Source organism: Gracilinanus agilis, chromosome 2 (genome assembly GCF_016433145.1).
Source record: "Gracilinanus agilis isolate LMUSP501 chromosome 2, AgileGrace, whole genome shotgun sequence".
In the NCBI taxonomy this organism is placed as follows: Eukaryota; Metazoa; Chordata; class Mammalia; order Didelphimorphia; family Didelphidae; genus Gracilinanus; species Gracilinanus agilis.
This window is the reverse complement of record NC_058131.1, coordinates 402,612,890-402,630,715: the sequence shown is the minus strand read 5'-3', so window position 1 is coordinate 402,630,715 and position 17,826 is coordinate 402,612,890. Positions and strand designations below refer to the sequence as shown.

Below are 17,826 nucleotides of genomic sequence, written 5' to 3'. Positions count from 1 at the left end.
TACAAAACACACTTCCAGATTGCTCATTATTATAAGAGCACACTATTACATACCCCAAACCCCAAAATAAAATCATAAATACACTGATAATGAAAGATAATTCAACAGTTCTTTCTCTGGTGGTAGGCAGCATTTCCCATCATAAAAGTCTTTCAGGATTGTCCCAGATCATTGCATTGCTGTACAGATAATCATCATACAGTATTGCTATTATTGTGCACAGTGTTCTCCTAGTTCTGCTTATTTCTCTCTGCATCAATTCCTCCTCCATTTACCACTTTCCTTTACTGCCATGTTGGCTGATCTGATAGAGGTGATGTAGTACCTCAGCATTGTTTTAATTTTCATTTCTCTAATCAAGTGGGATTCAGAACATTTTTTCATATGATTATTGATGGCTTTGATTTCTTCGTCTGAAAATTGCTTGTTCATATTCTTTGACCATTTGTCAATTGGGGAATGACTTGCATTCTTATAAATTTGACTTAGTTCTTTATAAATTTGGGAAATGAGACCATTGTCAGACAAATTTGTTATAAAAAAATTTCCCCTGTTTGTTGTTTCCTTTCTAATCTTGGTTACATTAGTTTTTTTTTTTTTTTTTTTTTTGTACAAAAGCTTTTTACTTTACTATAAAGTTATTCGTTTTACATTTTATAATACCCCATCTCTTGTTTAGTCATAAATTCTTCCCTTCTCCAAAGATCTGCCAGGTAAACTATTCATGTTCTGTAAGAAATAAAATTAATATAGAATGATAAAATTAAAAATATCATAGTTTCAAATGGTTTATTCAAAGCCATTTAGAAAAATGAAGCCATGGACCTGTTGAGTTAGTTCAGAATACGTGGGCCCTATTACCTCTTCCTCCCATCCTGACTCCGCTCCAAATCACCAAAGAAGAGAGGAAGTACCAATCCCGTCTCTTTATACTCCTGTTTATGGAATTACACTTTCCACCCACCTGATTACCCAAGAGGAATGATGGGAAATATAGTTTGAAAGAAATCTAACTGTCCACAGTAAATTTAGATCAGGGACGTCAAAATTAGTTCAGGGACTCCCAAATTTCCAATATCACAGTTCCTATGCCCTTCTTTATCTTTGTATAGGGTGTGAGATATTAGCCTATACCTAGTTTCCGCCATACTGTTTTACAATTTTTCCCAGCAGTTGGAGAATACTAGGCTCTAAAGTCTTTTACCCCCCTGTATATTGTGTATCTCATCTACTCCATTGATCTACCATTCTATTTCTTAGCCATTACCAAATTTTTTTTTTTAAACCCTTACCTTCCGTCTTGGAGTCAATACTGTGTATTGGCTCCAAGGCAGAAGAGTGGTAAGGGTAGGCAATGGGGGTCAAGTGACTTGCCCAGGGTCACACAGCTGAGAAGTGGCTGAGGCCAGATTTGAACCTAGGACCTCCCATCTCTAGGGCTGACTCTCATTCCACTGAGCTACCCAGCTGCCCCCTACCAAATTGTTTTGATGATTGCTGCTTTATAGTACAGCGCAATAGTTTTCTGTTACATAATATACTTTATATAATTTATTGAACTATTCCTTAGATGGCAAGCACTCCTTTATTTTTCATTTCTCTAATACTACATAAAGAACTACTAGAAATGAATAAATAAATGCTTGTTTATCCATTTATTTATTTGTTTGTTTGTTCGTTCATTCATTCATTCATTCATTTGTTTGTTTGGTTGGTTTTTTGCCTTTCCAGTTAGGACCTTTTTGATCCACTCTTTGATTTCTTTGGGTTATTGGATAAAAATTACAGTTTAATAACTTTTTGAGCATAGCTCCAAATTATATTTCAAAATGGTCTGACCAATTTGCAATGCCATCTACAATATAATGCCTTAATGTGCCTGTTTTTCTGCATCTGTCTTTTCTCCAGCATCTATCATTTTCATTTTTTTGGTCAGTTTTGTTAATCTGATAAGTAAGTATAAGGTAGAACCTCAGAGTTGCTTTGATGTACATTTCTCTAATTGTTATTTGAAGCATTTTTTTCATTTGGATATCAGTTGCTTGGATTTATTCTTTGAAAACTATTGGTATCCCATTTATCATTTGAAGAGAATGACTCTTATTCTTATAAATTTGAATTAGATTCTTCTTATCTACCTTGGAATGACCTTAGTTTCCATATTTAAGTATTTCTGGCATGATGAATAAGTGAATCAAAGCATCAAAATAGGAAGTGTTGTTTCGTGAATTGTGAGCCAGTCTTTCAAAAAAACCCACTAAGCAGTGTAGGTCATCTATTTTATTAGAATTTTATAAGCTTTACATAGTCATTAAAGAAAATTTTTAGAACAACTTAACTTTGGACAGTTATTTCTTTTGAAACATTGTTTGAAAATTTTTTTTATTTTTGAAGGCCATTTAGATATGGTTCGTTTTCTGCTTGAAGCTGGTGCAGATCAAGAACACAAAACGGATGAGATGCACACAGCACTAATGGAGGCCTGCATGGTAATTATTTTTTAATTTAATTCACTTGGACTCTTTGAGAGAAAAAAAGATTATATATACTTATTTTTAATCTTAAATGATTTAGAAAACAGACTTTAATTTCTATAATTTGTTCCTTTAGCTCAAAGCAAAGTTTAATCAACTTGTGATCCCAGATAAGAAGTTGGCAACTTATAGGCAAAGTGCCAAATCTCGCTTGCCACTTGTTTTTTTCTGTTTTCATGAGCTAAGAATGATTTTTATATTTTTAATTACAGTAACTTTATTTTAAAATTTAAAATCCATTCTTGGCTTAGTGCAGACAAATTTCAAAAGCAAGTGGCATAGATGAATCAAGAAAGATCAGTGATAAAAGTAATCTTAAAGTCATTCATATTTGCATGTTGTGGGGGGGTGGAGGGGCAGGGTTTAGCAGATTTTGTTTTATAACTAATGGATAATCAAGAGTTGACTGTAATCTACATAACTAATAAAGTTCCCTAATTTTTCATAATACTAGGAACCATATAAACATTTTTCTTTAAATCACTTAAGAAAGACTTAGGTCTCCAAGGTCCTAAATTCTTGCTGGAAATCTTTGCATTCATTCAGTTGACTTCATTTTGGTGAATTCAGTTCACAAACTTTGATGAAAAATTTGTGCTAGATACCAAGAAAGTTTAAGCGAGTAAGACATGAACGCATAGTTCCTACTCGTCATGTAATTTAAAGTCTAGAGACTTTAAACGTAAACTTTAAAGCATAAGTAGAAGTAAGTAGGATACATACATTTATAAAACGTGGCATCTATGGTAACAGTATCATCAAGAGTTAAAAGCTACCATAAAATAGTAAGAGAAGAATTAGAAACTAAAGGAGAGGAAATTGTAAGGAAAAGTTGAAAAATGGAATATGTGTTAAAATATTTTGTTGCTATTTGCCATTATCTAAGCAGATTGTTTATGATGCAATTGGTTACAAGTAGTTAATACTTTAATTTTGTATGTATTTGAGAAATGGAGCTGATCCACAAGTAAGATTTGTATCATAGCAGCAGATTGTTTTGTCAAGGGAAATATATAGGGCTGAATTGATCCACAAGGGAATTTCCCCTAGCAATATCATTTCAAATGGCGATACCAACATAGCAATCAGCTGTGGTGTTGGGGGGTGAGAGGAAAGCCTTTGCTTTAAATTTTTATCAAGTGGCATTTTCTACCCTGTATTATACAATATAAGGCTGTGAAATGAAAGTAATTCTTATTAAATTCCCAGGTTTATGATATGGCAAGATTAAAATCTATATATGCAACTTGGTTTTTAAATTATCTTTAAAGTATCCTTAGCAGCTATTTTCTATTACTGTAATATTCCCATTTTTTTAAAGCATACCCAGGTTAATACTGTTTGCATTTAATGAATCATATCTATCTGTAATACCAATCCTAATTCTCCAAAGAAATTGTGAGGTTAATGCAAAAATTAGGATATAATAAATATATCATTGGCACACATAGAACTGAGAATTTTGAGCTTGATATAACTGATAGCTTGCAATTAAGTTAATGTTCTTTTTTTCTCTTCCTCCTTCTGTTCTGTCAATTCCTTGCTCCCTACTGTCAAAATAAAACATAAAAAATTTTCCCCTGCTCCTGAAAATCCTGCAGGATGGACATGTAGAGGTAGCACGACTGCTTTTGGATAGTGGGGCTCAAGTGAATATGCCTGCAGATTCATTTGAGTCTCCACTAACGTTAGCAGCTTGTGGTGGACATGTTGAGTTGGCAGCTTTATTGATAGAAAGGGGAGCAAATCTTGAAGAAGTTAATGATGAAGGTTATACTCCCTTGATGGAAGCTGCTCGAGAAGGTCATGAAGAGATGGTAGCACTCCTCTTAGCACAAGGTAAGAACATTTTACCTCTGTTCTTTTCCTCAAATTGATTTGGATTAATCAAAAGCATTAAACTGGATCATTTCTAAGGTTCCTTTTAGCTTCATATCCTTTAAGCATATTTAATGATTGCTAAAGGTTATTTTATCACATATCTTTATTATATGCTTCTACAAAATGCTTATTTGCATTGGTGATAAACTAAATAATTGAATACAATAGAAAAAGAAGTTAGCATCTGAACTTTTTGTGAACATATATTTTAGGAAATTTTGATAATTAATTTGATCTATCTTTATGACTACCCTAGGAGCAAATATAAATGCACAGACTGAAGAAACACAAGAAACTGCTCTTACTTTAGCATGCTGTGGAGGATTTTCTGAAGTAGCTGATTTCCTGATTAAAGCAGGGGCTGATATAGAACTAGGGTGCTCAACACCTTTAATGGAGGCTGCTCAAGAGGGACACCTTGAATTAGTTAAATATTTACTGGCAGCAGGTATGTGAACCATTTTAAAATGCAATAAAGAACATTAGATTGCATGGTTAATTTTTAAAATTAATTTTCACTCTGAGAAAAGTGAGTAGTCTTTCCATCAACAAAGATCAGAACCCCTTTTTAACAACATAGATGGTCTTTGAGAGTTGAGTCAAAAAATTTATGATTGAAGTCAGTTTAGTAATAATAAACCTTTTCAACTTATCTCATCTAACTAATCCTTTGAAAATAGACATGCTGCCCTTTGGCTGGAGGTGTACTTAAAAATGATTTGTAAATTATGTGGCATTTTGCAATAATCAGCCATTTATTTCACTTATTTTCCAGACTGATAATGTGAAATAGAAAAGGCATATTTCTAAACATACTCATGTCATATTTGACTTTTTAGAGTAGCAAGGCAATGAGACAAATTATGTTACATATATGTAGATATCTGATTGACTATGAGAAATAATATGTATCTGCATAACTCAATGCCTTCTATAAATTCTGGCCAGCTATTTGCAAATGAAACTTATAAATTAAGAAAATAAAAAGTGTCACTTATCTGATAAACTTTTTTTTCAAATGCTGTAATAATTGTGGTGATAGTTTTAATTAGTACAATCTAGCTATAGTTTTTTTTTTGTTTTGAATCATTCATGGAAGTTATTTAAAATAGGAAAGTTAATATTTTACAAAGATCATGCTTCAGATTTTGAGTTGTTTTGACTTCAAATCAATCATAGAAGTTTACTAATGTCCTACTTTTGACAGATGACCATAGATATCCACATACTATTAATTGGGATATATGTGTGTGTGTGTGTGTGTGTGTGTGTGTGTGTGTGTGTGTGTGTGTGTGTGTGTGTGTGTGTTAGGATNTGTGTGTGTGTGTGTGTGTGTGTGTGTGTGTGTGTGTGTGTGTGTGTATGCACATATATACATACATACATTCATTATTTGGCCTCTTTCCCCACTATATTCACTTATCTATGAGAAAAATATTCATTAATCTCTAATGTTGTTTAACCATTTTCCCTATTACCATCTTTTCTGCTAATCTTAAGATTATTCTCATCAGTGCCTTTTGCATAGTTATTATGCTTAGATATTTTGTACCTTTTAGGAATATGATCCCTAGAGTTATGTGGTAAAATATATATGATTTATTTTATTATATAACTTAGATGACTTTTTAAATAAGAAAAATAGACATATTTTAGAAAGTACAATTCGGTCTTTGATTTTACCAGATTTAGGAACCGAATTGGTAAAGTGCTTTTTCTTTTTTTTCCAGGGGCTAATGTTCATGCCACAACAGCAACAGGAGATACAGCTCTGACTTATGCTTGTGAAAATGGGCATACTGATGTTGCAGATGTGCTACTTCAAGCAGGGGCTGACTTAGTAAGACAAAATTACTTTTACACATTTTTATATAGATGTGTTTATAGTTTCCTTTTTCAGGAATAGTAGTGGAATTCTGGTTTGCATGTTTTGTATAAATATTAATAGACAATTTTTCTGTCTACTTCATGTGCTCAACGGATGTCTCAAAGGTTGTACTATTGAAAGGCAGGTACCTTAGTTACTAACAATAACTAAGTTTCTGATATTACTTTATGACTTTTCTAGCTGCCCCTTAGTAAAACATATTCACTGATATGTACAGAGGTAACCTTAAAATATCTTCAGGTGATGGGTTATTTTGTTTCTTAGATCCCAGAAATTAGGTTTTAAGTAGTTTTATTGTCTTTGAAGTCACTTGTTTCCTCCTAACAACTTTTATTGCTATGTGTGCATTGATCTTCCGACTTATAATCTAGGCTCATATCTAGTAAAACATCCTATAGATTGTTATTACTGAGTTTTAATCATCCCATTCTTTGAGAAAATAAACTTTATGATCATACTTTAAATTGTCAAGCATTTCTTCCAGATTCCAATTCTGCATAAAAGACCACTTCAGGTATATATGAGTTGATGATCAATTCTCATAATATGCTTCTTCTGAAACTTGAAATGCCCTTGATGTATTCTTAATTGTGTAACTAAATTTTTAGGAATTTAGCTTAAAAGCAAAATAGCTTGGTTAACTACTTATTCCATAAATTGAGTTTCAAAACAGTATTGCACCCTCAACACCCCCTTCCAAAGTGTTTAAATAGAACTATTTCTAATAATATTTAAAAGAATTGGAATACTTAGCATTCATTAATGTCTATTATAGACCTTATTCTGTAATTTAAAACCTATGAGAAACTCCACTTTAAAAAAACCTGATAGCAATACTTCACTTTTGATGATCATCATAAAAAGATTGAATAAGGAAATCAAATTACTTTATTACCTTTTCCAAAATCTCTCCTCTTTGAGAGTATTGCTTCTGTAGATCCTACAGGAAAGTGAGAGCTGAAATATTTATCATTTGATGCAAAAAAGATCTGGATATAGGAAAAAGCTTATAGATACTTCAAAGATGTTCATCACACATTTGGCAACAGAGTGAAGAATTTTTTTGATCATATCAGCTTTTAAAGATCATCATATAATTTGTAGGTGAAAGAAAGATAGCTTGTATTTAGTTGAACACTGAATAGACAAAAACATAGATTATTAAAAGTCTATTTTGAAAATTTTTCAAATTTCTTAAAAGTGAAAATTGCTGGTTTACCTGAATTTACTTATTTTTAAATTCAGGTAAATGAATCAAAATACTAGTACTTGGGCCTGTTTTTCAGAGGTAACAGTAACTTTAATGAGTAGTTAAAGAGAAGAATCCCTGGCAGGTCAAAATGATAAGTATCCTTTTTTTGTGTTTCAGTAGCATCCATTTTGATACTAAGTGGAAAAAATATCATGTAGAAGATTTGAAAAATACTGAGGCCATTACTGAAGACTTCTAGGCTATCTCAGCATCTCCAAACTGCACAATTTTAAAATTTCATTCTGAACTAGTTTTAGAGTTTATGAAAGCTTCCCATAAGATTGTAATCCTTAAACTAAACAAATTCTTCAGTTGTTTTTTTTTTTTAATGTTCATTAGTTAGTATTATGTGAGTACCCCTTATCTACCATCCAGATAACCTACCCCTGTTATTTTCCATTATAATGTTGACCATTTATACATACAGTTAAAATTATAGTTGTAAGGACCCCCACCCCAGTTCCTGATAACATCTTTACCTTTGTTAGGACCAAGTTGTTTTCTGTATTTTGTTAAACACAAGCAACCAGATAATATATGTAAGAAAATTTATATCTAAAAAGTTGCCAATTGTAGAATCTTTAGAATATCTTCTTTAGAAGAAAGGATGAAAGTTTATTTTTGGAAGACTCACTTAAATCTGGTTCAGTGAAAGGTGTAGAAATATATCCTTGATTTCCCTGCAAATTTGTTATCTACTCCTCTCAACTAAATAATTTCCTTTTTCAAACTGAATTTCAGAAGTCCCATTAATCTTTAAGCCTATGTTTTAATTTCTACCATCCTTTGCTTTCAAGGTGCATTTTGATACTATTTAAATTTGTTCTTTTCCAAAATTAGGATTAGTTCAGATTTAATACCTCGTATTCAAGCATTTTAAGATAATGGATCTTTCAGGAACTTCTTATTGAGACTCTGGAAGGGAACCAAGAATAATCCTCCCATAGGCCTTAGTTTTTTAATAATGAGTTTAGACTTTGAACACTGGTCACTCTTTTATGCAATTACATTTTTTTGACTGGGATCCCTGAAATGTTTTCATGGCTGATATGCTTCTCTCCCATGTAGTTTGTGAAAAATATAGAAAATCTTGTGTTTTCAGCATTCTGTGTTAAATTTAAGCAATTCAATAATTTGACTGACTTACTGGACATATAAAAAAAGTACTGTAGAAACAATATATTTGGATTTTAGTAAGACATTTGAGATAAGATATTTTTGTGAACAAAATGGAGAAGTCCACGGTTATTAGAAGCAGCAGATAGATTTGTTACTGGCTGAATGGCCATTCTGAGTTGTAAGGCTGGCAGGAGAGCCATATTGATCCTTAAAAACTTGAAGCTAAGAGTGTTTTGAGCTGAATGTACTATATATGTGAAAGAACTAATCAAAAAATTATCAGCACTATTCCTTTAAACTATCTCTTTAGTCATTTATTTTCATGTTAGTACTTAATTCTGGGTGTGATTCAAGAATCTAGATATTGATAAATAGTCCTAGAAAGCATAACGTTTCCTCATAAGACCTCATCTATTTTAACAATCTTTTTCCTTTATGGAATAGTCATTCACTTCAATATTAGCCATCTCGCAGATAGTTTGCATGGGAGTGTGGAACTAATTCACATATCCTAGAATCTGTCCTCCTTATCTTCTTAGGTAACTCCCAATCTTTTCTCTTTTAAACTTGTTTGTTTGCCTTTGCCCCCTTCAGGGAATTATTCCCACAAGTTTGGTTTTGCAGTTATCATGGTTGCAATAGTCAGTGAAACTTAGAACAGGAATTAGATCTTCTTCTAGAAGCTTGCTACCTTGGGAATTATGGTAGGAAAGAAAGAATGCACAGCAATACAATGCAAAGAAATATTACTCCTTTCTTCCTGTTCCAATAGCATCTGCTCTAGGGTTGTTTAGATCTGGAAGAAAATAGAGCTCTTGGAGGGCTGTGAGTTGGATATATAGTTCATATATATACAATGTATTTGTTCACTAGTTCTTATCTCTTTCTCATAATGAAGTTTAAGGAAAAAATAGAACCTGGCATAAACCATTTAGGTAAGAATTCTAATGAATGATAATCATTAATCATTTCATTTTTTTTAAACCCTTACCATCTCTCTTAGAATCAGTACTGTGTATTGGTTCTGAGGCAGAAGAGCAGTAAGGGCTAGGCAATTGGGGTTAAGTGACTTGCCCAGGGTCACACAGTTAGGAAGTGTCTGAGGTCACATTTGAACCCAGGATATTCCATCTCTAGGCCTGGCCCTCAATCCACTGAGCCAACTAGCTGCCCACCCTCCACCCCCCCATCAATTCATTCTATTTTCATAAAATTCACTTAGATCTTCCATCATTGAGGTAAAGATAACCTTTTTTACTATTTTGGCTCTCTAGTAGTGTTGACCATAATCTTAAGAACTTATCATTTAAAACTTATTACATTTGTGGAAGTTAATATTATACATATTGCATCAGTGATGAAACTTTGGTCTTTTTAACAAGTTTTGTAGGCCTTTGTAACTAATTAGCATCAACTGAACATTTCAGTTAATCATAGACTATGAATTCAATGGGACTGTTGATTTTTCTTAGGCTTATTTTGCTGGTTGAGTTAACTTGAACATTTTCCCAAAATAGTGAGAGCAGATGGTACTTTGACTGTACTGATACTCTGTACTATCATGTGTTCTATGTCCAAAGTTGGGATTTAATGGGCCTTGAAGACCATCTAGGTAAATACAGTCTACTAAGCTTGGTGTTAGGGATTTTTTGGTCACATATTGTTTATCTGCTGCATAAAATTGACTATTGGATTTTTCATTTGAGTAAGAGAAAAGTCTGAAAGGTTGAATTCTTCTCTGTGGCATATTTTATAAATTAGAGTTTGTAGATTTATGCTAGCCTTCTTTTGAAGATGGCTCTAGTTTTAGTTTGGAAAGCTTGAATAATGAGTAAAAACTAGTTGAGTTTCTTTAGCCTTCCTCCTATCATAATAATGTCCTTATGCCTTACTGCCCCCACCAAAACCACTCTTTTCCCCAAAACCTATTTTTTTAATTCATCCTGTACTCAACCAGATATCCTAAGATATTGACTCTTATTTACTTTCATAGCTTTTGTTGTGTTAGGATACAAAGGCATTAGTTTGATGACTTCTTTTATTTCTCCAGAAATATCTAGTAATTTAGCTTAAAGTTTCTTTTCCTGGTTATCATTGGACAATTAAAAATATTCATAGTCTGCTTTTAAGTCTATTGTTTCTGGAAATGAGAATTTTTTAGAGAAGAATTTTAGTTTTATTGCTGAGCACCTGAAATATCACTAAGTCTTCATGGCTTGGTGTGCTTTTATTTTTTGGAATAAGATCCGTGAGTTCTTCTTTTTCCTTCCGCAGGACAAGCAGGAGGACTTAAAGAAGACTATTTTGGAGGGCATAGAGACGGCCAAGCATCAGGTGAGGGTGGCCTGCCTTTGATGCTTGTAAGCTACTATATAAGGAATAGATGCTTATAGATAACCAGGGCTTTGTGTACCTGGATTCTGTCCTTGAAGTTAAAGAATCCAATGGGTAGCAGAGGAAATTTCTTCAAAGGAGAAAACAGAATCTCAGTAAAAGAGATACACCTGATACATTTTCCCATAATATCTCTTCTAGGAGATAGACTTCCAATCTCCCTGAGGAGTAGGGATTTTCCCGTTGAGATTGTTATTTTTAGCAGCCCCTTTTGGAGAGAATTAAGGTTCCTCTACTAAAGAGGAGTCAACATTTATTGTTTGTTCACTCACCATCAGAAATCTTTAGCTTATGTGTTGGTAGCATTGTGATTTTGTATAAACCTTAAAAAACTATCTTTTAAAGTTTAACAAAATTTTAACATTGTTCACTCCTAATGTATATGAACATTTGAGTTTAAAACTTTTTTTCTTAAATTTCACTTGCCTTGTTCTAAGAAGTTTTAAAGATGAAGGAATGATCTAGACCAATGATGGGCAAACTGCGGCCCCCTGAAATGTTCTATCCTGCTGGGTGACGTTATTCCTAATCTGACAGATACAATGAGTAGGATACAATACAATGAAACTTCAAAAGAGTTGCCTTAGAAACAGACTGACATGAGCATTTCCTTTCCTTTGGCACCCTCTTTAGAAAGTTTGCCCATCACTGGTCTAGACCTATGAGTTCATCAGGTTGGGAGAATTCCTGTTGTAGAAATTGCAGCTCACCTTCCATTTAAGTCTTGTGTTAGCAAGAGAATTGTCTGAGGCATTGAAAGGTTAAGTTACTTGCTCTGGATCAAACCTGCTAGGCAGATACAGGACCTGATTATAAGCTTTCCTCATTCCAAGGCCTACATTCTAACTATTACATCATGCTACCTCCTGAAATTAGTGAAATTAGTGATGGATTGTATGAGTTAGGAAATTCTGAGCTGTAGTAGGGCTAACATATCTTTTAGCATCCACACTAAATCAAACACCAGTATGGTTAACCCCTCAGGAGTAAGAGTAGAGTAATACCAGGAGACCTGGCCCAAGTCAGAATGGGGTCCTACAAAATTTTTATGAACAGTGGGGTTGGGCCCAGGAATGACTACTGTACTTTAATCTAATGATAAGACTCAGTCTTAACAGTCCCCACCCCCACTTCTGAGCAAATTAATGTTTAAGGAAATAAATATTTATATGTCAAGACAGATTTAATATTCATTGTGATCCAAAGAGATTTGCTTCAGTTCCATCTACTTGGGGTGGGTGTTATATTCTGCATTACAAATGAGTCATCTTCTCATTTCATTAGTCTTTGGGATCCAGCCATTTTTTAATTTTATCATCATGCTTTGGAATTTAAGTTGATTGTTAGCTTTCATTGAAAAGAAAATTTTGTTTTACCAATTCTGTGGAAGATTTTATTAAAATGTAAACTTAACATTCTTAATTATGTTTGACTCTTTTCTAGCCCCTACAGTTGAATTCTATTTGATGCCCTTTGGCTCCAAAGTCTCCTAAGGTCTTTCTAATGAGAGTAGAAATTAAAAATTCAGATATTTTGGAATTGGTCTCTACTAGCTATCATTGTTGAGATCAATTATTTTTTGTTAATTCTTTGAACCATACTCATTGGTCTGTTTTTCCTCTGACTAAATAGTGAACCATTATATGATAGCTTTTTGTTTGCTCCTTCAGCCTGTGATTTCTGGAAGCTAAATGTTATAATAACCATTAGCATAGAGAAACAATTCCTACATGTTTCCCAAGCATTATTTTAATGTTTTAAGGAAGCTGTTTTTATTATGTCTTTTTTTTTTTTTTTTAAGCAAATCAAGCAGAAACTTCTTAACTTATTTTCCCATTCACACCTCTATTATACTAGGGTAAAATATTTTCGTAAAAGTATCTATCAGTACTTTAAGAAGCTCTTCTTACATAAGCATACTGAAGATGTAATCTCTTAATTGTATCTATTAAGACCTGTCAAACCTGTTGGTAGCCTAATTTTAGGTATAGAACTTGAAAGGTAATATAAATTATTCACCTTGTTTGTTACTTTAACAACTTTTTATTAGCTTCCCATTATATTAAGGCTATATACACTTTTATTCTATTTAAAGATAAATTTTTTAGTTTGATGTCTTTTAATTATTTCAAGAGTCTTAGGTTATGAATATTCATGCAAAATTTTTCACTAAGAAAATTTATAATTAAGGAACAAAGAATCAAAAGTGACTTATTTCCTAAAACAGTTCAATTAGGAAAAATATTTAATTCAGTTTTTTATTTTCTGTTCCAAATTCTCTCCCTGCCACTGCCCCTCCCACACACATTGAGGAGACAAGAAATATAATATTCATTGTATATATGGGGTCATGCAAAATATTTTTCCACATATAAAAAGAGAGGGGGAAAATATGCTTCAAACTGTACTCCAAGTCTGTCAGGACTATGTCTGGAAGCAGATTGCATTTTTCATCATGAGTTCCTTGGAATTGTGTGGATCATTCTGTTTTTCAGTGATACTATGTCTTTCAGAGTTGATTATCTTTACATTATTGCTGTTATAGTGTCTATTTTTGTCTGGGTTTCTGCTCATTCCACTTTTCATCAGTTTATGTAAATCTTATCAAGTTTTTCTGGAGAGTCCTTTCCCTATAAGTAGATAGATATATAGATAGATATTTACCTATATCTGTCTTTAGGGTATAGACCTAGTAAAGGTATTGCTAAACTAGATTGTTCCCCAGAATGGTTGGACTAGTCCATAGTTCCTCCAGCAGTGTGTTAGTATACCTATTTTCTTACATCTCCTTCAGCATTTATTAGTTTCCTTTTCTGTCATGTTAGCCAGTCTGACCAGTATCTCAGAGTTATTTTAATTTGCATTTCTCTAATAGGGATTTAGAGCATTTTTTCCTTTGTTTTTTTTTTTGTTTTTTTTTTTTTTACTTGATAGCTTTGATTTCTTCCTTTAAAAACTACCTGTTTATATCTTTTGACCATTTATCAGTTGGAAAATGGTTCTTGTCCTTATCATTTTGACTCAATTCCTCAAATATTTGAGGAATTACTTTTATCAGAGATACTTGCTGCAAATATTTTGCCCCAGTTTCCTGTTTCCTTCCAATTTTGGCAACATTGGTTTTGTTTGTTTAAAAACTTTACAAGTTTTATGTAATCAAAATTACAATTAGGAAAAAATATTGACTAGTGAACTAAATATTCAAATAACCATATGCAGCTGAACCCTACTAGATATTAAGGATCTGCTGATCAAGTGCTGTGAAACTTTTGGAAATATTGAATCTTACAAAATGGGCAGCCTGAATTTTAAAATATTAGTCCACGGACACATTTTAGGCAAAGTAGCAACATCTTTATATGACCCAAGATTTCTCAAATGTAATTGTATTATTTCTCTAGAAACTTGAGGAAAGAAACATATAGTTGAGGAGTGACCAATTTTTAATTCTAATAATTAGTGTCTTGGGATTTGTTACTTTTACCTATTAAGTCTTAACTCTTATTGCTTAGTTATGTCCAACTCTTCTTGGCTTGATGTTGTCCATGGGGTTATCTTGGCAAAGATACTGGAGTGGTTTACCATTTCCTTCTCCAGTGAATTAAGGCAAATGGGAGTTAAATGGCATGCCCTAGGTTACACAGCAAGTAAATGGCTGAGGCCTGTTTTGAACTCAGATCTTCCTGACTCCAAGCCCAGCACTTCTATCCTTTGAATCGTATAGCTTCATGTCCTCCATTTTGTGTGTGTCATATTTAGTAACTGCATATATATAATCTCAGAAGGTTTATTTGCCTCCTGGGTTTAGGTTCACCAGTGAGAATAAGTGTCATACACAGTCACCTATACAAGTCTTCTTTCATATGTGCCTACTTTGATTCTTGTTTTATTGACTTCTCATACTCATAAATTTAGCTAGTAGAAAGTGAAAAACCAAATCATTAAACTCAAGGTAGATTTAGCAGTGAAGCTTTTTCACTGTTGGGGGGAAAAAGAGCTATTATAAAGAGCATCAAATAGGTTTCAATGTGTCAAGGATCGGGCTAAGAAAATTAAACAGCTCTACAAGCGTAAGTCTCCAAAATGTGGCTTCATTATTTTGTTTTGTTAATTTTAGGACATTAGATATACTCATATTAAAATATAAGACAAAAGCATGTTCCAAAGTCAAATAATTTATATTTGAAATTGGCCATAATTCTTGTACTCATTTTTATGGATAATTTAAATAACTATAAATTGTATAGTGTACATTAGCAGCTAGATGAAGTCAAAACATCTTTTTCTTTTAAATGAGAAGATAAGAAATAATATATAGTTATGTTAAAACCTTCTTTAAAAATTGGAATATAGTCATAAGTCCAGTTTTAAATGTTTCAGGGTTCACATTTTACATTTAGTTTTCACTATTCACTTGCTAACTACCAGATCAGAGAAAGATGCTTTATTGCCAGAGATTTCTCTTAAATTCAGATACATAGTCAAATAAAAGAAAACAAAAACCTCTGTGACTGTCCTGAAAACTAAGGAGATGTTAAATTACCTGTTAAGTACAAAGTGAGAGGTGAAATATTTGATCACTAGCAAAATTTATCCCAAAATTGAAGTGATTGCCACTAACAAACACTTACTTATCTTTTTTTTTAAAACCCTTACCTTCTGTAATTAGAGTCAGTACTATGTATTGTTCCAGGGCAGAAGAACAATAAGAACTAAGCAATGGGGTTAAGTAGCTTGTCTGAGAGCAGATTTGAACCCTAGAACCTCCCATTTTCAGGCTGAAAGATTCTAGTATCTGAAAATTTGAATTTCAGAGTCAGAAAATTCAGTTCAGGTTCCCGAAAAGGACTACCAAATTTGTCTTCATGATTTCTTAGTAAATTGAAGAGTAAAGAAAATGTAGGAACTGATCATCATCTTTTTATGGAAATCATTTAAATTTCAGATATCATTGCCTATATGTGTGTGTAATAAGAGCTTGATAGAGACATTTCCACTTCTTCTGAAGTATTCCCCATCATTAACATAGTTAGAGCAAGCTCATCTTCATTGAAATTTCACCTTCGGTAATAAGATTTGAAGATATTTTTTCATTTGTGACATGTGTTATCAAAATCAATCCTATTACAAAACTGGTTTCTCAGGTATTGCTTTCTTCTTTAAAAAAATTTAATTGTTGGGACATTATATTCTTTTTTCTTTCTCCATCTCTTCATAATTTATTCTACTTGTTTGTTTCTTGCAATTGACTGTTAGAGAAAACATGAACTTTTGCAAAATTTAGGCCTCTCTAATTGCCTCATAAGGTTAATGTTCCTTTAATTATTATAAGTTGAAGTTAATTGGATGGAATTTTCAGAACATGAGTATTACCCCATATGGAGATATATATATATATATACATATATATATATATATATTTATTTATTTAAACCCTTACCTTCCATATTGGAATCAATAGTGTGAATTGGTCCCAAGGCAGAAGAGTGGTAAGGGCTAGGCAATGGGGGTTAAGTGACTTGCCCAGGTCATACAGCTAAGACGTGTCTGGGGACAGATTTGAACCCAGGACCTCCTGTCTCTGGGCCTGATTCTCAATCCACTGAGCTATCTAGCAGTCTCCACCCCCCACCCTCACCCCCATGTATATTTCTTGATAGGTAAAGTTGAGATAGGTAAAGTTGAGATGTTATACTGTCTTCTACTTTGTACTTCATTTACTTCTATTTGTTTTCTGGGTTGAGGAGGAATCAGGTAGATAATTGCCAGATGACTTAAAAAATATCTTTTGCTTAAAGATCTAGCTGTACTTGATATATTTCTCTGTACTTAGAAAACTTGAACAGATACTGTATATTTAATAAAGACTTTTGATAGCTTTCACTGATACATGATTCTTTTTATTATAACAGGAACATGAATCTGAAGGTGGGAGAACTCCTTTAATGAAAGCTGCCCGAGCTGGTCATTTGTGTACTGTACAATTTCTTATTAGCAAAGGTAAAAAAACATTGGTGATTGTTTCTAAAATTCTAAAAGGTAGTTGTGACTTCTGCTCTGGTATCAAGATAATTTGTAATATAGTTTTAAGATTCTTAAATTTTACCTATATTTAGTCTTTTCTAAAAGTAGATATAGCTACATTTATACAATTTGCATGTAGATTTTATGTCCATTTTAAGAACCTCCATCTACTAGGTTAAGTAACATAGGTCTATAAAAGCTCCATTGTCCTACCACAAAGAATTTTGAGTAAAGCAAAATTATGTGTGGCTCTTCATTGAAGAAGACAACTGATGAGATCCCAAGTAGCTCTGTCTGTGTACCTGCTGTAGTTATGAAGAGTGGGATAAAGTTGTTTGTAGCCTTGTTCTATAACAACTTCTAAACTTTACTACTAATATTGAAATTTACTTAGTAAAAATACTTGCACTTAATAACTAGTAAAAATAGTATCTTGTGCGTGTGTAACTAAGGGATTGATGTTCTAGTGAGAATAGCATTGCCTGGCCAGGTAATACTCTTTTGCCACATGGTAAAGGTATGAAATTAGCATGCTTACATTTAGAAACATAAGAATATTGTTTTTATTATTGCCGTTTCTTAAAAAGTAAAAAAAACTATTCTGAATTTTTTTGTGAGCATTTTAATCTAGGATGTGTAGAAAGTTATATTGAAAATCATTTGAAGTAGAAGGATAATAGAACATAGGTACACATATTTGTTTTGTTTTTAGGTTGTGTGTGTGTGTGTGTGTG

At 32.7% G+C, this 17,826-nt stretch overlaps 1 protein-coding gene across 1 annotated transcript in view; it reads left to right on the top strand.

Moving 5' to 3' along the window:
• The window catches only part of ANKHD1 (ankyrin repeat and KH domain containing 1), a 138,475-nt gene that overhangs the window by 58,955 nt on the left and 61,694 nt on the right, over positions 1-17,826 (top strand). The window contains exons 8-13 of the mRNA XM_044659894.1: positions 2,395-2,489; positions 4,136-4,373; positions 4,672-4,863; positions 6,146-6,255; positions 10,949-11,008; positions 16,981-17,068. Coding sequence (XP_044515829.1) covers positions 2,395-2,489; positions 4,136-4,373; positions 4,672-4,863; positions 6,146-6,255; positions 10,949-11,008; positions 16,981-17,068 — 783 coding nt within the window. The remainder of the gene's footprint in view (positions 1-2,394; positions 2,490-4,135; positions 4,374-4,671; positions 4,864-6,145; positions 6,256-10,948; positions 11,009-16,980; positions 17,069-17,826) is intronic.